General features: G+C 40.7%; 1 protein-coding gene across 3 annotated transcripts in view; it reads right to left on the reverse strand.

Annotated features, from left to right (window-relative positions):
* The window catches only part of SEMA5B (semaphorin 5B), a 271865-nt gene that overhangs the window by 76990 nt on the left and 167157 nt on the right, over positions 1-27718 (reverse strand). For all 3 annotated transcript variants that reach the window (XM_032693508.1, XM_032693510.1, XM_032693509.1), the window contains one exon: positions 4838-4900. In XM_032693508.1, the coding sequence (XP_032549399.1) occupies positions 4838-4900 (63 nt within the window). The remainder of the gene's footprint in view (positions 1-4837; positions 4901-27718) is intronic.

The following is a 27718-nucleotide window of genomic DNA, read 5'->3' on the forward strand; positions in this document are numbered from 1 at the left end:
GTTTATCCTGATTTGTTAAAAAATAATCAAGACCTAACTTGCTCTCGAGCACTGCTATTAACACACTTTCAGATATCTACATTTATTTCCTCAGACAAGCAATTCTGCTACTCAGTTTAAGCCAAGGCCCCAACCAAACTGTCTTTCTCCTCTGAGTGCAATAGATAGTAAAGAGAATTGCTAATGATTTTTCCAGCCAAGTTTTCTTTAATGGACTTTAATCAAACTTAGGGGCTGATTCTATATTGATAGCTTAGCAGAAGTAATCGGAATGTTGGTTCAGGTCTCTAGGAGAAGTTACAAAGGGGGAAAAAACAGCTGACAGCCTCCCAGTTATTTCTGTTTGGTTGGGGATTTATATGGTGCCTGTCCTACTTGGATGCCTATTATTTTTAAGTGGTGCAGAGTTTCCCAGTTTCACCAGATAAGCAGAGAGCACATCCTCTGTGTGACACAGAGCCACCTGAAGGCCTGAAACAGTTGATTCCTCCATTAGCTCAGCAATTTCTGCACCAACCCCACTTAGCTGGGCTGAAGCCTTGGGCTAGGATTTTCCTTTAACCTTGTGTGAATCATAAGACCCCACAGCATCAGGGCATCATACAAAAAAAGAAGGAAGCTATACCAGCAACACAGTGGGACAAGTACTAGCTGGATGCCTATCAGACATTTCTCTCATTTCTTTCTTGCTCCAGAAGTGTTATTAGTGCATCATCTTCCTCCTGGCTACACAAAGCTCTTCAGGGAGCACTTAAGAGATGCCATTTTTCACTGTCATTTTCATAAGTGGTTTCTTTTCACATTTTAAAATGATGTTGTGCTGCTTTTGGAAAGTTTACAAATAATTCGGTGCTTAGACAAAAGAAATACCAAAGTTCTCATGTTTAAAAAGCCACAACTTTCCAATGTCAGGCAAAATTCCTTAGATGTGGTGGATGTGGACTGTTATGCAGAGACAAACCAATTACAAACTAGGAGCTGAGCAACTGCTAATGCAATTAAATATACCTCTTCCCCTTCTGCTCTATCCATCACTCATTTTAACTACAACCTCTGGATGAGTTCATTTGGAAGACACAAAATAAAGGCAACATAACACTGACTTTGTTCTCTGAACTGTCTCTCAGTAATGTGGCTGTTTTCCAGGGGATAATCTAAAGGTGCTGATCATGATACATTTTATTAATGCTGCAAAAATAAGAATGATTACTTGTGGAAGCCAGCATGGATCTCCAGAGACATGGCAAGTAAAGTATGTACACTTCTTTGAAGAAACCACAAGTTTTAGTTGATAAAAATAACATAAATGAAAGAGACCTTTCCAAGGTGTTTGTTTTAATAATGCACGATATACTGCAGAGAGTTAATTTTAAAATCAGTCTCAAGAATTTATACATTACGGGATTAAAATCTGATAAATTACTGGGATGAAGTGATTTCCTCAAAGTGAAATCACTCATAAACTTGTTGTTCTAGCAGAGCCCCAGCTGGGGTGGTACCAGCCCAGAATCAACATTTTTCTTAAATAACATTTGTGGATAACCCAAAAATTACAAACACAGTAATTACCAGTGAAGCCAATGCCTCTCTCTATATTTAGTGATATATGCCAGGATGGTTGGTGAGCTGGATCCAACAAACAAAATACATTTTTGTAAGATATTATGCGTTAAAGAAAAAGGAAAAAGGGCTTTATGTATAAGCATGGAGATTACATCCTAGGAGTAGTAACTGTGAAAACTATTTAGTGGTCACAGTGGCCAGGCATTCTGAATGATCTCCTATGGCAGAAGAGCTAACAAAACTGCCATGTATATGAACAGAGGAAGATGGGAGGCTGTTTTAATCACACTCGGGCATTAGAGAGATTGACAAGAGAATACAGATGAAAAAATGGAGAAAAAAAATCAGACCAAAAATATTCAAGGGCAGTAGAAAAATGTCTTATAGAAAGAGGCTTGTAGAACTCATATTTTTATTTTTTAAAGGGCCTAAGTACTGAATTGAGAAGAGAGTATAAGTACCTCTGTAAAAAATAAATATTGGTAACTAAAGGGTTCTTTTATCTAGCAGAGAAGGGCAAAATGAGACTCAGCCGCTATAAACTGAAGCCAGATACAAAGACAAAATAAAGTACATATTGTTAACAGGGAAGGTGATCTGTCATTAGAACAAGCCAGCAAAGCACAGCCAGCCCATTTGCTTCACATCTCCAGTGCAAAACTTTCTACTTTCTTCAAAAACCTGCAGCAGCCAAAGACAAGTCACTGAGCTCAGTTTAGGAATAAGCAGTCAAAGTTTGTGGCCACAGCTATACAAGGTGCCAGAAGAAATGGTACCTTCCAACCTCAAATCTGGGACCCAGATTTTTCATCTGCCTTTTCTCCGGACAATAGGTACTCAAATGTGGAGTATCCATCGTGCCATAATAATTACACTTTTGTGATATGAATGTTGTGGCTTTTATTTTTGCACTTCTTATTTTTCTTATGGTACAGTTCTAAGCATTTTAGGAAGAGATTTTCTAAGCAGCAGGAAGAATCTGATTTAGATACTCAACAGGCACAAGAATAAAGGGGAAAAAAGGCATTTTAATACACCTCGTGGTTTTGAAAGCCTCACCCTAAAATATATACATTATTAAATGGGCAAGGAAAATGGACCAGTGATATAACTTCTGCAAACTACACTGTGAATTAATGTAAGAGCCAAAGGTCCTCCTTTTTTCTAGCTTCTATCACCACATATGTAAGTGCCTGACAGTCCATAACATATTTATCATCAAATCATCTGGGCTAGGTAGAAAGCTGCCATTAGTCAAGTTATGACAAGCAGTGCTGTGGCAGACAGAGTTCTGCATCTTGTACCACCATTGCACAGCAGAATCAGAAATGTTCACATTTCTGCTGCATTTACTCAGACAAGGGCAGAGATGCTGGGTCAGAGCTGGACTTCTTAGCTGGAGTAGAGCACTTCACCAGCTGCCTAGACTAAACTCGGTATTTTTGAGCTACTGCTGAGTCATTTCTCTGCAGTGTAACAAACAATGGAAGTGCAGAGTTGCCCCAAGAGGGACTCAGCTGTGGACACAGAGGTTAGAGTAGATACAGACCTGAGAGATCTGTGTTTGCTTAGCTGCTGCAGAATCCTTCCACCTTTGTAGCTTCCTGCCTTCTTGTCAGACTCTTAGTCAACAACTCTGTTTGCCATTAATTGTATACCAAGAAGTGTCTAACAGTCTGCTTAATTATTGTTCCTCAGAACTTCACCCATAGTCACTGCACCCCGCAAACAATTTCAAGATCTGTATCAAAATCAGCATAAACTCAGCTGTTCAGAGCATAATCTTTCGGAAATTTTTGGTAAACCCTTTGCAGTGTAAGAAGGCAGCAGTGAAGATACTCAGACCGTTGCTTTCTTTTGGCAAGACAGTAAAAAAGATAAATTGAAATTATCCTAGAATTTGTTCAGTCAAATGAATGGCTTTATCCAGGGGTTGACAAAATAATTCTGGGTTATAAATTCAAATTCTTCATGAACAATATGATACAACTTAAATCTCACAGACTTTACAATGGAAGAAAAGAGGAAAATCCTTTCTCTGCATATTTAAAGTACAAAGGCCATAAATTCAAAAATTCCTCATGTCTTGGGTTCTGGAATTTGTTAATTTTGTCCTACTTCTTCTTCTTGTGGCTGGCCATGTTTGGTGTTCACCTAACCCAACCCATTTTGCCTCCATGATGTTTTACTGCATAAAGTAGATTCTACACGAAACTCTAAGAGATGTTCTAGGATACCCACACTCCTGGTCTCCACAGTTACATGATGCAAATTGTTGCCTATCAGGCAAAATTCAAGCTTTTTTTTGTGTACATACAAGTTAATACAGTAATCACATAAAGTGTATTATATGAAATGAATATAGTCAGTGGAAACCCAGATAATCCTGTGTTTAAAGCAGTGAACTGTAACTTGGTAGATTCCAGCATTTTGGGTCAGCCACACAATCACTCTCTGCTTGATTCATGTTGAAACAAAGGTTGTGCTTATCCTGTCTTATCCTTTGTCCAACTCCTTCGGTTTGGACTGAGAGCTCTTTGCAGTGCAGCATTAAGGACAATAGGACACCCTCGCAGGTGTCACCCTTGAGACTTGAAGATTTTTGAAGAGAACAAACATCACATTTGAAAAATCAAAATATTTCCTGCTTTTGGATAAGATGCCTTTGTTTTAGCTTCTCAGAAGAGGGGCAGAAAGATCCTGTGGCTGAATCAGAAACGCCTGCAAACTCCAAACTTCTGGGACAGAATGTGTTTTTTCAAACAATTCTTACTTCAAATTGCAGTTCAGCAGACTGCACCTGCCTCCAAAGCAGCTCTGTGATATTCCACCTGAACAGACTGCAGTGTGTGAGCAGATTCAGTTCTCAGGTGAATTGCATAACGATAAACTCTGAACTGCAAACATGCAATGAATCCCACGCGGCCGAATGCCAGCAGCTCACCGCTGAGCACCCAGACTAAGCCAACCTGCCCGGCCTCAGACCCCACTGCAAGATGCTACCCCTAGCTTGCCACCACTCTGCTGCTTGATGTATCACAAATTGTGTCCTCTCCAGCAGTGAAATCATCTTTAAATTTCCTGCAGAGCAAGTGTAATAACTTGGACAGGGGGCCTTTGAAATGGCTCGCTCAGTGGTGCTTATACACATGTGGTGGTAGAGCTAACTGCTGCAAATTTACAGGCTCAAGCTGGTGTCAGATGCTCCCTGTGTGGATTTCACATGTTGCAAATATATTTACCCATAACATCATTATACCATTGAAAAACTCACCTCTGTTTTCCCTTTACTTTGACAGGACCTCCTGGTGTCTTCATCTGAACCCCATGCTGTTGCCTGAAAAACCAAAACACACAAGTCACATAAGAATGCCACCAGCCACCATGTCTGGAGACTCCCAAAACAAGAGCAAGCATCTCCAGCCAATTTACACAGCCCAATTTAAAAGCAGCATTGTGACAGTAAACATGTATCTTGCTCCCACTGTGCTCACAGTGCACACAAATGATAAATAGATGAGAAGTCCAGAGGCAGAAGCAACTGGAATGTTCACAGAGGACAGACTTTAATTTACATGTAAATACAACTTCTGATCACCATTCAGCTGGAAGGTCCAAGATATAAACCCCACACACCGAGTCATCACCTTCTTTTCAAGGAGGACAGCGCTGTATAAAACTCACCAGCTTTCACTGCCAAAACGAAAAAATTCCCTACAGCAAAGTCCAGCAGTTCTGCACAAGTCGGTCTTGTTAAATTTACCCCCAAGATTATCACCTTTTAAATAACCCTGCAGTGAAGCAAGCTGGATAAAACCACTGGGAGCTGGGAAAGAGGGGAGAAAGGTTGATGGTGATTTTTGATGCCAGAAAAGTGGGGTCAGGTCCTGAGATGAAGTAAAACACATCAGTGCTGAGGGCACTGTTGACTGGGGTCTGAGAATGTGTGGGGTCCCCAGTTGGCTCTGACTGCTTCAGAACAAGAAAAGTCAAGACCAGAAAAGCTGCATTAGAGAGAACTTTTAGATTTAAAATATTCAACAACATACCCGGCCCCAATTTTCCCCCCTTCAGCACTTTTTAAAAATAGTCCTAAAAAATTCAAGCAGGTATAGTTAGCTGGAGGTGAAAATACAAATAAACATCCATACTATACATAATACATCATTCTGTGTACAAGAAAAATAGCTCTGTTACTTAAGGAAAGGCCAGGCTCACAAAGTTCAGATACAGATCCAAAGCTCCCCTAACAGAGCCAGGTTTTCTTTATTTCCCTCAGTCCATTACCAACAAAGGAAATGGCTTCAAAGTTCGGTCCGGATCTGAACTCTTCTTGAACCTTCTCACTGCAGCCAATATAGTTTTTAAAACCTAGGCTTCCATAGAAATTGTCCCCTCGGCACATGATAAATCCAGCTTTTTTGCTGGAGAGAGTTGGGAAACCACTGAGAAGAGAGGATGAATTTTCCTACTCCCAGCTAAGGTCCATGAAGACAGTCATTCAGAACTACAAGAAATGCCACCACCCAGGAAATGCATTCATATACAACACTTGGGGAAGGGATATTTCTACCTCCTTAAAAAAAAAAAAAAAGAAAAAAGGCATCTCTCCATTAGCTGAGCATTCCATTCAATTTGGCTTGACGTTAGACTTTATGAGCACAGTCAAAGATCTGGTCGGAGAAGGGAAGAGCACAGATCTTTCCCTGGGAGTCACTAGGGAAATACCTTCCATGTACTGCAACCCAATCCAGGCTGAAGGCCAAAAGCTTGTGCTTCAGATGTGTTTTTGTGAGACCTGGGATAAGTCCTTGCTGGAAAGGATCATTAAGCTATATCCTGAGAGGGTATATGTCACTGGATGAGAGAGTTCACACAGTAAGCCATCACAGGAGAGCAAGGAATTTTGAATGGTGACTCCTAGGAGCCCTTGACATCTGCAACACAACTGCATAGCAGCATTTTGATCCCCAGTCCCAGCTCTAGCCCATATTCACCTAACCACAATATCTTTGCACCTTGGATCATATTTCTGACAATCTTAATATAAAAAAAATAAAAAGAAAAAAGAAAAAAATTCAGAAAAGAGGTCATATATTAGGTGGCCCTTCTTCCCATTTAAAAAAAACAGAGACAGAGTCCATTATAGAGCCCAGTTTACCCTAACAGTGCTTGACAGGACAAAATGAAAACAAAAATTGTTGGTTACTTCAGCAATCGATTCTTCTCCGCAAATACTCTGGGTCTTCTGGGGTTACAGCAATGCAACAGAGAAGAATTTGACCTCCCAGAGGACACCCAGCTCTTCCTGCCAGACACCTGCACCGCAGAACTTCGAGGCATGTTGCAAACATAGCCCAAGTCAGAGCACTGCTCTCCTCCAGCTATGTTCTGATGTGCCTAAATGTTTTCTTTTACTAGGCACATTGCCCTTCAGCTTTCTGAAGCACTACCTTGATGAGTCTAGTGATAACAGAAGATCTTGGTGATGGCCCAAATTATAGGAACATGTTGTTTGTGACTGCATCATTAGTCAGGGTGCACTTCATTAGAGCTAAGAGGATAATTAAGCAATATGGCAATCTAGAGCATGTTTTACAAGTCCCACACAGGTCTTTGGCAGGACAGGGAGGAGTTAGTTTGTGGGCTAAGTAACTCCAATGACCTCTGGTGACTCAAAGAAAATATTCATGACCCTGCAAAGCAGAACATCTTAACAATAATAAAAGTATAACTGCAAAGCGAAGCAGCTAATGTGCATTTAAATATTTGTACTGCAAGGTCCGCTGACCTACAGCCTAGACAAGTCCTTGTGCTGGGATTCCAGAGGCCTGCACACATCTGTGGTCAGGGCCTTTGGGTTGGACCTGGGCAGGCTCAGATCTCTGATCTTGAGGCTTTCACATAAGCTTTCCAGCATTGTTTGGTTTCTTTGCTTGACTGATCAGCTGTCTTTTCAGATCAAAATGTCCTGCCCTCATCATCCCTATTGCCTTGGGCTCCTCTGTGCAAACTCCCTGTGTAATGCTGGTGCTCCGTGTCCTCTATGGTGCTATGTCCAACCCAAGCCCCTCCTCCACAGATGGAGATATGTTCTTCCTCTGCCTTAGATTCGTTCTACCCCAGTATCAAACAACATCCTGGACATTTGACAGAGAAACTTTCAGGAAGATCTCTCTTCTGGAGTGCATCTGTATGTACCCATATAGTTCTCAGTGAGGCAGAGACCTACTTAACACTTGCATAACTTCACAGCACTGTAGGAGATGCTTTGTACTTTCACCTCCTTACCTGATTCACAATGCTTCTCAAAAGCCAGCTTCTTGAACAATGACTTAGGTGCCTCCCCTCCCTTTCCTCATCTCCCTCAATAAATCAGATTAATACTTTTTTTTTTCCCCCACTACTGAAACTGCCTCTGCACACTTGGATGAGATACAAACTCTATCCACCAGATGTTTTTGGTCACTCTGTTGGGTCATCATCCTGAATTTATGATTAATTTTCTCAGTTGTCTAAGACACTTAAGTTTCCCAGCCCCAGAAAACACATCTGGGATTATTTTTATTCTTTCTGTGGCACCAGTCAGTCAAAAGCAGTAGACATCTCTGGACCCACATGCAATAAACAACTTCCATAGCATAGGTCATGGAAACAGAGCCTGGATGAAGATGTGACAAACCTGGAGCAAGGCTACCTACACATACAGGACGATATGTGCTTTCTCCAAGCCCTGCTTGCCATGTGCTTAAGCAACCAAGCTGAGACTGTTTTAGGTCAGGATGTCAGCAATTCCTCCCCTACGTCCTCAACAAGAGGTAAAAAAAAAGGGCAGTGGGCTGGTGTTTGTGTATTATTTCTGCATTTTTAGGAAGTCGCATGGAGGAGACAATCACAGAGAAGCAGTCGTGTGTACAACTACATGTACCTGGTGCAATATTGCTGAACTAGAAATTAACAGAAATGGGCCACAATAGCTAAGCTCAGTACATATCTGAATATTCAAATCTCACACCCAGACACAGAAAGAACGAGTTAATGTCTCTCCCAATAAATTATGAGCATCATGGTTTGCTCCCAGTTCAGACTGCAGATCAACAGTGCTCTAGAAATTTGATCTCATCATGAGCTGTCAAATCAGTTATACAGCACACACTGCTGAGAGAAGCTTTCTGGATACATTTATTTAATTACCAGCACATCCCAGTGTTTTTATCCAAAGTACCTGCCTGTCACTATCGAGTCCTGTTATCAATAGTTATATGTATCCTCAAATGTTGATGTGGAAATCTCTTTAGACTTCTATAGACCAGCTTTTACATTCAGGCCAGGAATTTATAATTACTTCAAACACCACATATGAATTTAATAGATTAAGCATACACTAATCCTTTCACTGTACTTGCACAACAGAGGTTGCAAGTTTTCATGCAAAACCAGAACACTGCTTTAAAACTGGAAAGTTAAGACTGGAAGAGAATATGTTACATGCATATTTATCAGGTAAATTAAACCTGTTGTTAATTTCTAAGGTCTTTTATTGCAAACCTATCCATTTGTTACCAATCTCACTTCCATTAAATAAGTGCTCCACGAAAACCACTGGAAGCCTTGCATACCTGCAGACAGACCCACAGTCATGTTGTCTCCTATTAGGAGAAAAAAGTGTAGTACCAGAATGTACACTGTGTTATGTTTAAAAGGAGACAAAAACCCCCTGAAGTACAAGCTTGTACTTGAGTACTGAAAAAAAAAATCCTAACCCACCAAAAATCAGGGACTGATTCTGTGAGATGCCAGCATTTTCTAGAAGGTACTGTGTTCCACAGGCTTCTGCTGTTGTCAGCAGAAGCAGAAGCAAAAGCAGCACCCAGGCCCAGGTCTGCAGCAATTGCTGACAGCAGGAGCTTCCATTTCCATCAACCCTCCCCAGTGCCCATAGGAGACTTCTTAATCTGCCCACAGAATATGAGGTGATTTTGGTTCTCTGCTTGTGCTGTGCTGGGCACCCTGATCAGAGTCTGCCAGTCACATCACCCTTTGCTGAGTTATGCATGAGGAAGGAGGGCAGGAGGTGCTGTGATATGACAGCTATTGTGCACTAGAGACCTGAGCTGGCAGAGTCATTTCCTTCCCTGTGTATTTATTTACATCTTCTTTCACAGTAACTGTACAAGGCACTAGTATGTTGAGAGAAATGTAGCTCTGGAAAAAAAACAAAACACTTGCTTTGAAGGCAGCTTCCTGGATTCCTCATACAGGCCAAAATCTTTGCATTTCTTGTTTACATTTACAAAATTTTTTTGGATCAGCTCATTTCACGGCAAGGTATGGAAACTTTGCTCCAAGTTTAGGGAGAGAGAAACATGGAGGGACTATGTTTCTGCCCTGCTTTTAAAATCTGTTGACTTTAATGGAAATAAAGCACATATGTACATACCCTACTGGACCAGTTTAGCTTAACCACATGCTTAAGGAGGCATTGGGGTGCGGATCAAGTCCTTCACACAATGGATGCTCAGAGGCTGCTTCAGTTCCCTACCTGATGAACAGCCTAACTGATGAATAGATTTCAGTCCTCTAAAATACCACCCATAGATTCTTGCTGATAATGACAATCAGTTTCACAAGGCTGTGTACTCTGCAGTGTCTACATAATACAGCATCAATGTAGACCTACTCTTCTCTGGGCAAACTCTACAGCATTAAAAGAAATTGATAAGTTCCAGGTCTTACAGCACTTGGAAGAAAAGATCTTTCAAAGTTCTACAGGCTGGATCCAGAAAACCCATGAAAAGGTTCTTCATTTTCTATGATGTTTACTGTGAAAACATTTCTACAACACTTTACCCTCTTTACTTTACTTTCTCTCCTATTTAGTCCTCCAGGACTTCTCCATAAAGACTTGCTGCTTTAGTCTAAGAGTGGAAAGTTAAATTCCCTTTTTGAAGCATTGACTTTTGTCTCTCGAGGACAAGGCACATTTACAGTCCTCCATAAATAACTTATTGAAAATCTAACTTCTTAATAATAAAGCACAGTAGCTTAATACACCAGAGGTTATTTCTGAAGTTCCAACACTGGTAATTTATTAAAACTGTGATAAGCATGTCTGATAAAAAGATAACTACTACCGAAAGAACAAAATGCCAAGCTTCAGTAATTAGTTCTGCTTCATACTGCAGTATACAAATTGCAAATCACTGCTGCATGCAGTGACAGGTATGAGGAATGATCACAGAATTCAGTCAATTCGTTGTGGGGAGAGGAGGGGGCTTGGATGAAGGGAATTGCATTGTGTGTTATCAAATTATTAATTGATTTCCCTTAAGTGATTTCAGATCCTTCAAAATATGGTAAAACTCAAGCTGTTTGCTCCATTTAAACTAAGCACCCACAGTGCCTATCAACAGACTGGCCCAGTCATATGGCTCTTCTGGAGTGGCTGGACAGTAACTCAGATGGGGAAGACCTCAAATTAACACTTAGAAGATGGAGGTTGGCAAGCAAACAAACAAACAAACAAATCCACCAGTGAGTTTTAGGTCCCATAATCCTAATCTCTCAATCAGACCTTCTCCCTATAACCAAAAGTCAACATCTTACTCTACAGGGACTGCTTTTGGCCTGGCATTTATTGGCTGCTGAACAAAACTGCTTGCTCTGTTCAAGTCAGAGCAGAAGTGGATGCTACATACTGGCATACTAAGGATGGAATAATTCATCAGAAAGAAGGATTTTCTCATTTTAAGAATGGATATTTAACTCAGTTCCAAACAATACCATATTTGAATATTCACGTTTCTCTATCTCATGGACTGTTGTCACATCCTTACAAAGAGAAATGCAAGAGTTTGAGGCACGTTCCTCTGCCCTGGATCACGTATTGCACCGAAAAATACAGAATGGTGTACATAGCACACAATAGACAGTGAGAAGAGTTTCCAGGAGGACTGACCATGTTATCTTCATTGGTTTCATTTTGAAGACTCACTGATGTAGAGTTGAGTCTGTCCTCCCACCTTATGTTTTCAGACTGTAGGCACACCCAAACAGAGCATCACTTAAACACCCAGCAGAATAGGGCCTCAGCCTCCAGGTATGAGAGCTCTACCTTTTTGATCAAGTTATCCCAGTCCAAATGAGGTACTGTACATCAGTTGAGTCATGGTAACCCACCCTGTTCATGGTCCTCCCTTATCTCAGATGCGAGGTAAAATGCTTCAGTTTTCCTCCTGTGCAGAGAGCACAGCCCAGTACCCAGCACTGCAGCAAGTGCATAAGCTCCTCAACCATGGTTGGCTGTCTGTGCCTACAAACACAATCTGTTCTCCACTGCAAATATTAGTTTTTCAGGAAGAGTTTTTAGCTGCTGTGAGCTCTTCTTTGATGGTCATTGCTGCTGATTTTCTCTCTTTCACAGCTTCAAAATCCCTTGTTATTTACTTGTTTTATAGAAACACGTAGAGGAGTGAACTGCAATTGTGACCCCATATTTCTAGGCAATATACAAACATGCTGTGGGAGACAATTTCTGTCTGAGAGCACTTACAAGCTAAACAGAAAGCACAGGCACATGGGAGGAATGGAAAACCAGAAGCACAGAGGGGTCAACCGACTAGGAAAAGCCACCGAGCATGTCAGAGGCAGAGATGAGCACTGACCTTTGCTCTCATGAGGACTAAAAACTTTCCTGTCTAGCACAAATGAGTTCTTAGACAGCATTTCTTTGCTAGTGTCACAAAATACATCCACTGAGTCGGTGGTGCATGAGGGAGAGGGTTTAGAGATTAGAAAAATGGGCAAGACACTGTACATCCTGTCCTCTCTTTTCTGACATCTTGGGGTGCGGTCACAGACTCATATACAAAAAGAAATTTGAATTTGGGTGCCTTCACTTCCATTCGTCCTGCAGGAGATTTATTAAACAACATAAAGTCTGTGAATCTGACACTCCCCTCTCTCTGCAGTGTCAGGTAGGAATTTCCAACTCCAGACATGCATTCCCATATCTGAAAGGAGCATTGTATGAGGCTTAACAGATCACAGTTTCTACAGTGTACCCAAATGGAACCACTGTACAAGGTTTTATTATTAAAGACGATTGTCTAAAGCTTTAGTCAAGAACATTTGATACCAAGTACTAAAACCAAAATGGTGCTTTTTAAGATAAACAACAGCCACATCCGGGTTACAGCTTTTTTCAGCTCTTTGGGAATTTCAGTGTACAAAGAACATATTAAAATGGAGCAGCCAGCTCAGCCTTGAGGAGGTGCTGTCAAGATTCCTATTTGAAGCAGATTGACTTGCTGTTCCTTTAAGTACACTTCCAGGAACCCTGGCGTAAAACATTTGTAACTTGATGCTGAATTCCATACAGAGGAGAATTTGAGCTTTTTTACATAATGGAACTTTTTCATCCAGATTTTCAGTTTTCATAGCACCTATGAGCCTCCAGCATAGCCCAGGACTCCCTGTGCAAGCCTGTGTATGTACAGCCTTGCCAAAATGCATTATAAGTAAAGTGCAGTAATATATGATGGATAAGGCAGCAGTGGACAGCAGAGTACAGAGACACAATGGAGCACAACCACACAGAAAGGAAAGGACATGGCACACCAGCCACATAACTCACTGTGAGGTTTGCATAACCAGAAGAGTTTTAGCATACCAGGGATGGGATTCTGATGAGACACGAAGGCAGACACATGGGAGAAGACAAGAGGATAAGGTGCATTAACCTAAGGAAAGAGAGGTGCTGGGCTGATTCAAAGCAGGGTAAACCTCTTACTGAAAGTGACAAGCAGGTTTGTGAAAGACCCTTAAAATTAATACAAGTAATGCCACGAGGATACATCCAAAGAGAGGGGAATCAGTGTAAGGGTACAAAGATACTGGAATGCAGTGCTGTCCATAACAATAAAGCAAGCAGGAGTACACACTCTGCTGTGACTCTGTGCCGAGCTTTGGCAGTTACATATTTACACAGCAATGTTACTGAACATGCCAACATGATACTTTGAAAGAAAGACACAGCTCTGAAGAAGAGCGATAAAGACGGCACTGTATTTCTGTTTCTACTATCTAGTGTTTGTATTTTATACTATGAAAAGAAAAATGTCAGTCTGTGATGATTTCATTTTGCTGGTGATCTACTTCATTTTGCTTGAAAGTTCTTAGGACTGCAACGATTTATTTGCATGTTCTATATGGGAATGCTTATCTTTTTTTTTTGAAAACAACTTAATTAATTGCATATTTCGATTGCTTTTAAAGCATGGATGGGGCCAAATATAAATTGATAGTCTTAGTAAACTGGGATATTTGGCATGCTAGTGAAAAAAGACCTTAAAACTCTCACCTATGGCCTATTTAGAATGAATGACAACATCCAGAACTGGAGAACAGCACAGGAGATGTTGGGGAAGGATGACTTATATGTTTCCTATTACTGAAGAACAAAAGCATACAGAAACTGAGATGAGACTTTTAGCACACTGGGTAATTAACAGCCACAGCAGAATTTGGTTTCTTGCCATGTCACATTCAGTTTATAGCTTATGACAACAAACATTTACAAAATGTACTGGAGATTACAGAGACATAAGATTATATGTTAAATCAATAAAATAACTAAATAAAGAGGTTAAAAATATACTGAGGGGAAAATGATGACAGAAAAATTTCACTGCGGTCAAAAACAGGTCGGGAACGTAAGTACTGCTGATGTGCACGCACATGCAGTTGTCACTGGCCAGGTGGGCACCACATAGCACTATTTCTCACACCACCAGCACTGTTTATTCTGTAAAGAATAGGTTTTGTTGTGGGGTGCCTTTTCTTCAGTTGCTACAAACAAGGTACAACAAGCTATTTCTAAGAAGTGAGCCAATGAACGGAGTCGCAGCAATGGTTTCCCTTGATATAGTGGAGGCAATTCTTCCTTCAAGGCTCCTTTACCACCAAAAGATGTCCATCTCTATGCCTTTATGTTCTTTGGCAGAGTCGCCATTCAGAACTAAATCCCTCCTTCCTCTTTGTGGCCTCCGCTGATGGATGTGACAAGACTTCTAAGCAGCCTCCTCTTACTGTTTTGTACAATGATTTCTGGAGTAGGAGGTTCAAAACCCCTTCCAGTGGACCAGCCCATATTCAGTACAAAATCAATTTACCATGGCTATAGTCTCCTTTGTATTTCTGCATCAAGCAAGGCAATTTTGTTATCCTTCATTTTTCTGCTCCGGGTTTCCTCGCCATTATGCCTCTTTGAAGGTCACTGCTATGGAGAGATGTTAAGGGATCTCCACCAAACATTTTTGCATTCCCTCCCCCTCTGCTTCTGGAGAAATCCTACAGTCAACTCAGTGCATTTCTGTGCACCCACATTAAGGGTTCAGCTATGAAAAGCAATCTTTCCATATATGCTTCAAACTGAAAATGTAATCAGTGAAGCATACATGAAACCTCTGTGTATTATCAGCTTTCTAAAGTGGGGAAGTCTTGTATTCTTTATTCCTCTCCAGGTTACATCATTGAATATACTTGTTCAGCGTTTATTTGTTTGCTTTGAGAAGGAGCTAAAAAAAGTTTGAGGAACTGTCCAATTTGGATCTGATTCTCCCAACAATTAGGCTGAGATTCAGGAATCAAAATCAGCACATCCTGCAGTATTAGAGAGACTAATAGAGAACTAAGATGACATTTTCACTGTTCTGCGCCTTCTGCTTTCTTTAGGGAAATCACATCTATTGCACTGGGGGTGCTAATGCTCTTTCAGATGACAAACACTGCAATATATTCTCATTAAAATTGTGTAAGAGCTTGAACATGGTTTGAGTCCTGTTTTGGCTTGAAAAAAAAAAAGGGGAAGTGCACAATTAAACAAATAAATGTGCATGTGATTTAATTTATCCTATCAACATTCTTTTCTGGTTGTGCACTTAAGCTTGGTGTAATACAACCAAAAGGAAAAAAAAGGCACTGGAAATCTTTAATTAAGTGAAAGCTGCATTATTGAGACCAAACGAAAGCTTTGAGATTACTTTAATGAGCCAAGGCCAGTTTTGTGCAAGCCAGCGAGATTGGGAAAGTTTTGCAAGACAGGCTGAAAACAGAGATCCTGCCTGAGCCTGCTTGTACCATGGGAACTTAAGTGAAACCAGACTCTCCCTCCTGCTCTTCCCCGATATAAAATAATAGCTTTTGAGCTTCAATAATATGAGCAAAAAATTCTAAACCCTCAGCTAAAAAGGAGTCTTTGTACTCTCTCTACTCAGTTCAGCAGATTTATGTCTGAATTTCCATTTGTTTAGCACACCTAGGAAAAAAGATCCAGATCCTGTTCTACTATGATTTTGACATGTACTGCAGAAGCACATGAGGCACATGGACTAGTCAGCTGCATTCTGATAGGCACTTCTGTTTAAAATTAAATGGCAATTCTGCCCCAGTGAGCCCAAATCCTCAGGCTGAGGTGAAACACAAGGTGTGGCTGTAAAAAACAGGCAGAAGGAACAGGAGGGAGCAATGAGATGACTGATACTTGCAGTCAGGGAGTACACATGGTGCACAGGCAAGTGTGGTGTAAGCTTCCCAGGAAGGTTTTTGGCAATACACACAGATTGTGACCTTTAGACTCTCTGGTTTCTATGGGGTTTGGTGTTCAGCAGCATAAAGTGTCAGAAAATGCCATTTTTGATAAATCACTAATAACCAAGAATGGGTAAGACCTTTCAGAAGTTACCAGGCTGGGCTGGAAGAGAAAGCCAGAAATGAAAGGTCCTCCATGTTTCATGAAAGAGACTTCAGTATTTTTTATTGTTCTACAGCTACATTGTGCATTACATCTCTGCTTTCCTCCGCCAGGTGCCTAACGCTCTTGATAAGCTAATTACAGCCTTCTGCTTATTTCATGTCAAGCTTAACTCCCCAGTCTGAGCCTAGCCTGCAATTCTGGCATGTATTTTCCTTAATCTAAGACCATCTGTGCTCCATCAGCAAGGAACACTTAAATACAGAGAAAGTGAAGAACCAACAGTGTTGAATTCCCTGTATGCTGCCTCCAGCTCCTCTCCCCGGCATTTCCAATTAAGTGTGAAGCCAACATCCATCCAGTCCTAAATACACTAGAAGGCTCCGAGCAGGCCAGAGTCAGCTACAGATGCAGCAATACTTTTCAATGGTCAGTGGGGAAATGACAAGCCAAAAGAGACCTGAATCTTTCAATTTTTTTTTTACATCAAAAGCTTCATAATTCAAGTACTATCATATCCCCAGCAATACATACAGTGGTTGAGTTCAGCACTTGATCCATGTAAATCAAATACTTGTCTCAGAGAAGAATAAGGAGCCAGTTTGGGGAGAAAAAGCAATGGGGTTGATTTATCAAGAATCCAAAAGATATTTCTCAAGTTTCATGTTTATTGCTGCACAATGGAACGGCACAACAATTTAAATCAATTGAAATCAAAACTGGACTGCAATATTAGGGAAGATGGCTCTGTGCCACTCTAGTCCCACCACCAAAGGTTTGAGTGTTTTTGACCCCTACTGTCCCCTTGCTGCCCAGCCCAGTTCGACAAGTCCCCGCCTGCTGCCGCTGTCAGTGGCCAGAACCTGACCACTGTGAGCCCCATCAATCCACTCATCTTTCTCCTAAGGCTGGGAAACAGATGCCTTCAGACTCCCTGCTTGGTCTGTCACAGTTTGCCTTGCTTCTGCCTCCTCTCTTCCAACACCAGACGTCAGCACCTGATGCTGTAGTAAGCTCTGCCAAGCTTCATCTCAACAAGAAATTTATTTGCTCCTTCTCCTGCAAAGATGGCTCTGATGCAGTGTCTTTTATTCCTTCCTCCCAGCTCCTTTGTTCTGTTCTCCAGTCTGCACTCTCCTGCCAACCCAAGATTTATTTTCCCATTTCCCTCAGTTTGAGTCCTGCCCTTACATTCCCCCTTCCACCTGGCTCTTCTCTCACCTCCCCTCCAGCATGTTTGCATTTGACCTCTATCAAGGTCAAAGATTCCATAAATGAGTTTGGAGAATATGCCTTATAATTAAGATGAGGGAATACAAAATGATTCTACAACAGGATTAATGCAGCGTACTTCTTTGTGCTTCTTCTGTCTAACTCCTTTTTGGTGGTTTTCAAAGCTTTCACATTTATCTTCCATTGAAAAAATACCTTTTTCCTTTTTTTGCCTTGTTCTTAAATCCTCAATAACTGATCTCACAGCAAAAGCTACTAAATTTGTAACACTTATATTAGCTACATACATTTTTTCTCCTGTCACTGTGTTTACCACTATTATATTTATGAACCATTGATCATTCCTTTCTGCCCCATGCATCAAAATCCCCTCTTCTTATGCAATTGCAGTATGTCTCTTAATACTTCCAGGCTAACTGAAGAACTTTTTTCCTCATTCTTAATAAAGCTTAAATAATTTCTTTCTGAAACACCTTGCAGCCTATTCAAATAGCTGCAGCCCTGTTATTCCTTTTTCCTTACTTAAAAGGAATTAAAACACTCTATTTCTAAAACCTCAAAACCATGCTATGTCTCCTGTTTGAAGTGAATAATTAATAATTAAAATAATGTATGGAATTTGGTCCACATTCCTGATACAGAAGTGTTTCTGGCAAAAACATATTTATTAACTCTCCTCCGAATTCCTTCCAAGCTGTTCTCTTTTTAAAATAAATTCATAGATTTAGTCACATTCTAAGTATTTCTATCTCAAGGGATACATTCATGTTTCATTTTTCCCCTAGGGGACCCCAGCTATTCTATTTTTACATTCAAAGGTTTTAATTCAAAATGTTTAGTAAACAAGTAGTGAAAAATGGGTCCATTTTAAACACATGGACATGCTGAAATTGCCTAATTGCTTACCTAGAAAGCAGAGGTGAAGGTAACAACTGCTTAACTTTATAATTAGTATGGATAAGAATATAACAATTTTGTGGGCTCACAATTTAGACAAATTTCCTATATTTACAAGTGCATATCATCACGTACAACGCTTAGGTCTTAAATAGAAAGCCACGTATTTCAAAGTACTTCAAAAGGACGAAATGTCATTCATTATCTCAGCTTCACATGTGGAAAAAGAAAGCTCAGACTGGAGATGGCTGGAAAAACCTTACCTCTTCACAGCTGTCTACAAGTGAGGCAGCCAGTCCATGCTCTCCAAATTCTCCTTATAGCGAATGGAGAAAAATACATGCTTTTTCTGCATATCTCCTTCCCCTAGCTCCTCACACTTGGTCTCCACAGTATCAGAATACCTTAGTCCGTACTTGATCATGTTACTGGTAGTATTGGATAGCTATAACCATGGTGTAATTTCTAGATTAAAGAAGCATTTCAGTGACATTAGAATTAACTTCAGATCATTGTTTCTTTAACTGCTCAAGCTGCAGTGGCACCCAGCAACTCAGTTATGCATCACAACCGCATTCTGTCATGCCATGCTCCTCCAGTGGTACAACCCAACCTTCCTTTTCCACTACCTACCCATTAGCAGGCAATCCACAGCAGCTACGGCCTGATCTTGTTTAGCTGGAGGTTTGCTGCTCCTCCTCCTCCAGCCCTGAAGAAAGGTTTTTGAGCCTGGAAACTTCCCATCCTTCTCCAGTCAGAGTGGCTGGGGATGCCATAGGCATAGTCAAGGTTGTGCCTGTTTACTCATCTATCCTCTTAGCATGTGGGTTGTGCTTTCCTTGAGCTCAGCCTGGCGAAGGCAGGTGAAACCTTGGAGGCCAAAGCTCTTTGAGGCTTTCAAAGGATTCAGCTGCACCTGCCATGCTGAGACAGGATCAATGTCCTGTGGGAGTGATGAGCAAACTGTTCCCATCTCAGCTCCCCAGCTCTGGGTCTCTGGTAACAGCTGTGCAGGCCATGTCTGTGACTCTGCTCTGTAGATCCAATAATCCCCTTGTATTAGTCATTCAGAACTGCTGCATTTAAAAGAAGCTGTAAAACACACATCAGCTGAACTGTTACTAACAGAGAAAAGTAGAATTATTTATCTAGGGGAAAAAATGCACACAGTGACATGAAATGTGTTTACTATAAAATATTGGTTTTCTTTTTTCCTAAGAACTCAACAGTTTGTTCTAGGGGAAACATGAGGTCATTTGTGGGCCCTTTTAGAGAGATGCAAATCAATAAATGGTGATTTTTTTAATGCTCTCATTATAAATGACTGGATGCTATCAGGGTCAAACTTAATCCTGTGCAGAGAGCCAGTACAATGGATGTGTATCATTTGGATCTCTCTTAAGCTCTGCTTAGAGAAAAAAATGTAGATATTTCTCTGTAATCTCAGTCTTAAAAAAAGCACCAACGTGCTGCTTCTTTGCAGTAATTGGCCTACGTACTCCATTGTTCATCTTGTAAGAGGCCCAGTGTGCTTCTTTGTGTTTTCAAGGACTCCTCTTACTTCTGACTTCCAACATGTGCAGCTCAGCTCCCACACCAGGAATGGGTCAGGGCACGGTGTCCCAGGCAGGAAAAGCGCTTCCCTGAGCGCACAGCCCTGGGTAGCGGCAAACCTTAGTGCCAGCTCAGCAGGAAGGCAGGACCTCTGCCCAGGATCCAACCAGCACAAATCTAGGCTTGCTGAACAGGGAAGACTGTGAGAGGTATCACCTCCTCCCCAGGAGAGTGTGAAGCAGGAGTTGGCTGTGTGAACCCTGCACTCAGTGTGTGAAACTCAGTAAGTCGCTGCTCCCACATCAACTGCTCTTAGTGAAGGTGCTGCATTTAAACCCTTGCTGTGTTGGAGGCTTCAGTAATGATCATATCAGAGAGCCCTAATTGGGACAGGAGCAATTAGGAAATGCTTTCTGCGCCATGCGATAAGCCAGCACTTAAAGCTAGAGAATAAACCACGCCAATGTCTAAAAATATCCCACATCCCTAAAGTAATAATAATAAAAAGCAGCATATTTTTATATAAATCTCAGTTTATATAAATGTCAGTTTAGGTAAGGTGTTGTCTACAACAAGAGGCTGATTTGCCTGTCAGGAACATCTGCAGGGCTGGATTTGTTAACAGCAGCCACGGATGAATGTGTGTGTCAGGGCAGGGGACAGCCAGGGCATAAGCACACGCAGATCCCCCAGAGCCTCCTGGAGCTGGTGGAGTGGGAAGCAGCCCACAGAGAAAAAGGGCTAAACAGGTAAACAAAAATACATTTTGCAAAGATACTGAAGCAACACTGGTGACAGGAAATGAGAAGTCCAAGGAATTTATTTTTTTTTAAATTTTCATTTTTTCCCCTCCTCTTTCTAAAGGACATCTAATGGTCCCGACTGCAAGTTGCAAGACATAAGAGCATTAGTCTTCATTCCCTACACATAAAATACCTGACAGGATTTTATCAAATAAGGAGTCCACTATGCTACTGTTATCAGTAAGTGACTTCAGCAGCTAATTAAATTCTCAGTTTCTAAATCCTGCTCATAATGTTTGCTGACAAAGACCAAAACCCCTGTAGTAATTTTGGCTTGTAGGTGAGGTGAGGCAGGGAAGGAGGGAATGACAACTAACAAATTACCCAGAAAGGCAGGCTGGCAATCCACAGCTGACATTCATCATGCAAACCTCACTTTACTGAGTGAGTGTAACAGGGTAGTTCTCCTCTGGATGCAAATCAAATCTGTGGCCTTCACTAACTCCAAGAAGGCTGCCCTGCTTAGGTATAGCTCCTGAACCTCCTCTACATGCTGTACCCTATGTATATGACCCTCCTGTGTGTGGGTACATATATAAAAAATAATATGTAAATATATATATATATATAAGAACTTCCTCTACCATGCCTGAATATTCACTTTAGAGGGCAATTACATTGGTCATAACTAGGCAGTGGACTCTGACCCAGTTTAGCAGACTTATGAATGCACATATTGAAACATATTCTCACTCACTAGAGCATGCAGCATGTTCTTAACTCAGAGAATTCTCAAAGGAAAACTGACATTTATTTAAAGCTAAACCTGGGCTTAAAAGCTTTGCTGGCTATAAACGGACTCCTCAGTTTGGTTCTCCCAGACAGGAGGAATGTTGTGTTCAGAAATCACTCAACGCTATGCAGTATGAGGAGAGATTTGCTTTCTTGGCTCTCTGAATTTCAGCTGATGACTAACATCAGCACAAGGCTGGTTCCCAACAGCAGACACTGGAGCCTGTTAAAGAGTACAGTTCACAGCAGTGAGGAGCTGGAGAAGTGTGTCCTTGAAGGATGAAGCGTGGCCTTCAGACGTGGTCACCTCCAGTCTGACAGGCCTTGTTTTCATCCCTCATCTCCCACTCCAGGTAGAAATTTCTGTCTTAGATAAATCTTTGGAAAGGAGACCTATACCTGAAAGCCTCAATCTAGCTCCTAACCAGTCATTTTTAAGAAAGGGTGTATTCACGGAGTAAATTTCATTTGGGAACCTGAAACCATAGGAATAAAAAGCTGAATTTACCAGAAAGTTTGTTCAGCCAATATAACCTTTATTATGGAATAGCATTAAACTTCTAGCCTGAGAGTGAGAGGTTTTAGATGCAGCTTTGGAAGGTGATTTATGAATAGATTTATATGTTAATCTGTTAATAAAAAATGTTTCATACTGATAAAATATGTGACAATCTAAACTCAGCTATGAGCCACATATTAAAGACTGCATCTGCTCTAGTAGAGGTTTTGATTATGTTTTTAAATAAGGGAACTGCATTGGCCTAAAAATAAAGAAATAAACGTTGTATCTAGAAATATGTGCCATATAATTCAAATATGTATCTGGAAATCTGCAAGAAACAAATAATAAACTGCTTAGAAGAAAATGGCTTCTGGAAAGTCAAGCTTATTCCTGAACGTTTCAAAATAGAGTTCCTGTCAGGCAGCTCAGTGGTACATAAAGACAGGCAAAATATTCTCAATCTTTCCCAGAATTACTTCCCAAACTGGATTTTAAATTGGATGATAATCTTGACACTCCAACTAGATTGAAGAAATAAATATCTTCAGCAAAGTTGGGCTAGCTTCTGAGTATCCCTGGGCTCATGCTGCATATCAATGCCTAATTTCCTCATGATGTCTGAAAGGATATTTTGAAAAATAGAAACGGTTCTGGCTCAAGGAGGTTTCTGCAAGTAAATCTGAAATACAATACTTTTACCTTCTTTTTATTGGCAAAACCCACAGCATTTTACAAAGGAGCGCTATATCCCTATTTCACATGCAGACAAACTGGGCAGATTAACTTTACCTCAGGCATCTGTGGGTAGAGCCAGCACTATGAATTTGGCCCTCCAAGCCCCATCTGGTGCCTATCCAGCAACTCTTGGGGATGTAAGATTTATCTAATATTTGCAAGTTTTCTGATGAGTGCCAGGGCTTCATATTGAGAATCCTTAACATTTGTCAGTAAAATATTTTCATCAGGAGAGATTACTTGAGTGACAATTTGTGATGTAATCTATATTACTCACTGCTCCCCATTGGGTTTGTTTATCATATTTTATTCAAATATACTGAGAAAAACTAAGTTAAACTCTGCCATCTCTCCTCACACTTCTATACACTTGCAGAGCATGTTTCTCATCAGCGCGTATAAGTGTGGCACTACTGAGCCCTAAATAAGTAGAAAATAATGCATTTAATGCTCGGTTTGATTCAAAGTGTAAAAGACAAAACCTGTTCCATTTGTTGCTATGTGACATGTTCAGGACTGATAGACAAGTTTTATTAACCACACTTTGTTGATACATACTGTTGATTTACTAGTGATTAGGCCACAGAGTTAAAAATCCCTTCAGGGAGTAGCAGGGAGGGAAGTGTGTCTTCAGGAGCAGCTGTGTGGTCTAAGAGCTTCATCTCTGTAGCAAGAATGTTGCTGCTTCTTACACTGAGGGAAGAAAATGTGGAGTAAAACCCCTTATCAGAAATGCACTGAATAGGAGGCTGCAGTTTTGTCTCTATTTCAAAATGCTCATTCCAAAGCCCCACGATATCAGCAGAAAGAAATTGACTTCAGTAAGCTTCAGATCAAGCCTTAAGAGCGGATACTGCCTCAGCATGTGGATAACTTTAAGCTTGGGTTTAATTGTTATGCCTCAGTGGCTGAGAAGTTCATCAAGTTTTGCCCTAGTGACCGGGTAACACTCTCCAAAGTGCCCATGTGAATGTAAGGGATCTTATTTAGAAATGTGGAGCCGAATTTCAGAAGGAAATGAAGCTGCATTTTTTGTACCATGTTCGTGTTTTGCAAATGGGGTAATTGTAGACCCAGGTGGTACTGGACAGTGTGTAACTCCAAAGGGAATCCTTCCAAATTCGTGTTTATGACTGCCTAGGAACTAACACACTCTCTCTCTGAACTTAATCCTGTCTTCAATTTTTCCTCAGGAAAAAAAAATATTAAATTGTCAATTAAAACACACTTTAATCTCAATTTTTTTGTCTTTCTTAGCAGAAGAAATAACTTATGTCTTCCAAATAGTTTTGCAATAGGTGTAGTCATTTATTCTTTCATAGTCTGTTAAAATACAGTGTAGATTCTTGAAGTATTTTAAATGCTTAAATACTACAAACCTGATATAACATATCAGCACACAAACTTCACAGGGCTGGTTAGAAACTTTTTAATATGAGATCTTCCAGTAAAAAATTAATTGAAACCAAAACATCTTTAGAAATTATAACAGTTTCTATTAAACTTATCAGATGAGAGTCCAGAAGGACTTCTTAGATCCAGAGGGAAGGGAAAGGAAAAGGAAAAGGGAAAGGGGAAGGGGAAAGGAAAGGGAAAGGGAAAGGGAAAGGGAAAGGGAAAGGGAAAGGGAAAGGGAAAGGGAAAGGGAAAGGGAAAGGGAAAGGGAAAGGGAAAGGGAAAGGGAAAGGGAAAGGGAAAGGGAAAGGGAAAGGGAAAGGGAAAGGGAAAGGAGAAGGGGATGCCCCAAACAAACCAGGTCAATTGTTTGAGATGACAGAAATGCACATTCAAATGCTCTCCTTTGATGCTTCAGAAAACAACTTGATCCAGAGTATTTGCATTCAAAGTAACCACATGTCTATCTCCTTCTCTTTCAGATTTTAAAAAAAGTCTTGTTTTCATCTCAGTGCAAAAAAGGTTGGAAATCTTGGCATCTCAAAAAGGTTGAAAAAGTAATTTTTTACTCAGTTCAACTGAGAACTCTAAGATCCAGGTAAAATCAGGGTGAACAGGGGGTAGGCATTGCACTGGGATTTATGAAATGCCAGCAAGTAGCCTGCTTTTAACACACACCAGAGAACAGCATTCCTTGATAAGAGGTCCTAATCAGCCTTACGCATTTTTAAAAATTTGCTCAAAGGCTTCTGTTTTTAAAATGACCCTTCCACCTACTCTATTAATTATCAACTCTAGTATAAAACTGACTTTTCTATGGCCTCACCATGAAAGCTGCAAATTAGCAGCTAACCTTGTCTCAGACTGATGCATAAATTAAACAGCATGTGCTCCAAGTGCACATCATTTAAAAAATGCATTCTATAAAATGCCTCATACTGAGAGTTTACAATGCATGTAAGAGGACAATTTAAAGATGGACATGAAACATGTTGCAGGGATTTAGTTTAAAAGAGATGCTAAAGATTTAGGGAACAGTATCCATTTTAAAACTATGCCTCTTGACTGCTCCAAGAATTTGAATACATGTCAAAGTTTCCAATATTAACAGATGCTTCTGGATACCTCACCTCAAGATGCTGATTTTCAGTAATTCTTTACAAGGTGCCTCAAGAAAAAGAGGTAGGCAAAACCATAAGTGATCCCCAAAATACCTTGGCCTCAATTTCCTTATGGATACTGAAATTCAGCCAAAAACATTTTTCACAAAAAAATTAACCACCACCAAATTTCTCATCCAACTAAAACTCATTTGGTGAAAAGTTTCTCAGGTTCCAAATGGAATTTCTGAAACACATTTCAGAAAGAAAGAGAGGAAGAGGAAAAATCTCTGAGAAGTTGGGACATTTGGTTCTGTGGAGCAGGAAATGACCTTGTTCTGCTTCAGTTTCTGCTGTGCTCCACTCAGTAGTTCTCATGTACTACTCAGCACTACAGTCTTGGAGAAACAACCTCAGCAGAACCAACAGAACATTCTAACCGAGGAGGAAACATCAGCATATGGTAGAGCAGATGAGAGCTAAGAAAGGAAAAAAACTGACCCCTTTATAATATGGCCCAAGAGCTGACACATCCTAAAATCGACCTCTCTTCCTTCACTTCCCTGAAATCAAAATTCTTCTATAGGGTAATGATATCTTTTTTACACAACTCTTAATCAGTAACTTGCCTATACAATACATTTTGTCTTTTAGTCTTCTGCAATTCCAAGACAATAACTTCCTATCCAAACTATATGGCTTGGCTACATGATGCTCCAGTCTTCTTATGCTGTGGAGATTACAAAATTCAGTTTATATTAATGGCAGTCCAACACAGATTCAGGATTAATACAGTAATTTTAGCTTCTGAAACTGAAGATATCAAAAATGTGTTTTCAAGAGTGACTGTTTCATAAAATGATCCTTGAAGTTGGTAGAAAACTTCTGCTCATTTTAATTGATTCTGTATTGGGCTTAAATGAAAGGTCACCACTATCATTCAACAGGTATAAGGAAAGAGCACAGTCTTTTAAAATGTTGGAGCTGAAAACCTTTCTAAAACCAGGGAGTAATGACATGGTTAGCAGCACTGGGTTTGTGATATGCAATATTCATAAAGGGGATTATAATCCAAAAAAAAAATACTATATTCCCATTGGAAAGCAATGAATAGAGTCATGCTGTGAGGAAAAACATTATGGTCTGCTCAATGGCAGAAAATATTCATTTTCTGGTTAAAGAACAGATAACTGTCAAGGAAAACATGCATTAGGTAGAGTGAGCTAGTAAATCTACCCGTTAGAGAATGAGAGATTGAAGCACTGAATTCGCTGTGCTAACGAGCAGTGGCACAGGGATATTGCTCCTCTGAGATGCTGCTGCCACCCGCACTGAAAAGACGGTTCAGAGTAATCTCCTTCTCAGGAACACCCTGGCCCCTCCTCCTTTCTGTGACAACTGTGGGGCTGAAATGTGCCCTTCTCATTTCCCCACAGGTACAGTGCAGCTTAGGGATTGCACAAGAACAGCCAGGAAAAAACAGCTTTAAAGTTCACCGAACCCTGTCTAGAGAGGTACATTCCACACACTGCAAGGCTTTGTCCCACAACCAGCATATCCTGCTGTCTCCTAGGCTGTACTCCTCATGTTTCTGCCCCACCTCATGGAAGTACAAATGCAAGGGAGCAGACATCTGTCAGCACAAACCTGCACCATGAAGCAGATTTAGCACCACTGGCAGCATAAAATCCCATGAGCAGAAATAAATCAGAACACAATCTCAAGATGAAAAACTTGCCCAAATCAGGCCTGACAAGATCCACACCATATTTTACTTAAAAGCAAAGAGGAGATATAAAATAATGCAAATTAACATTGTGATTATTTCTTAAACTGCACCTCTGTAGGACTAAATGCAAGCTCTTTGTGTTTCTTGTCTTCCTTTCTGATCTGATCTTTAAAACGATGCACAGCAAAGGGAAGGTGGGAGCGGGTGCCTCTAAGCTGCATCATGGGCTTTATGGAGACAAGCCAAGCAGCTACTTAGGCAACCATTAGGTCGGGAAACAATTGCTTCCATCATTCCCAACACGTGTGTCAACATAATTCCATGCTCTCTTTGTCATGCAAAAAGTCTTGGCAAAGTGACCGGATACACCCAGAAAGCAGGAGCAAACTAAGCTCATTATGTTAACCGGAGATCTCACAGCAACCTCCAGTGCCATAGAAGGAGACTTCCATGTTTTGCAGTGTAGAAAAGGAAAATCACTGCACTGAAAAGGGCCCGAGCCAAGCCTGACTTCAGACGTGTATTAGGGAAATTCACAATCGGGTTTCACAGAAGGGGATCCCCCATCTGACAAGCACAAGAGGCTGTGTCAGGCAGTGTGATAACAGGTACTGCAGAAGGTATTACACCTCTCATAACTACAGAAACTTCCCTCTTCTATGTGCTTGTTGGAAACCTTCCAGCCATGCTAATATGGCTCTGCAAAGGGAAACTACTGCCAAA

The sequence above is a fragment of the Chiroxiphia lanceolata genome, chromosome 7, assembly GCF_009829145.1.
Source record: "Chiroxiphia lanceolata isolate bChiLan1 chromosome 7, bChiLan1.pri, whole genome shotgun sequence".
Lineage (NCBI taxonomy): Eukaryota > Metazoa > Chordata > Aves > Passeriformes > Pipridae > Chiroxiphia > Chiroxiphia lanceolata.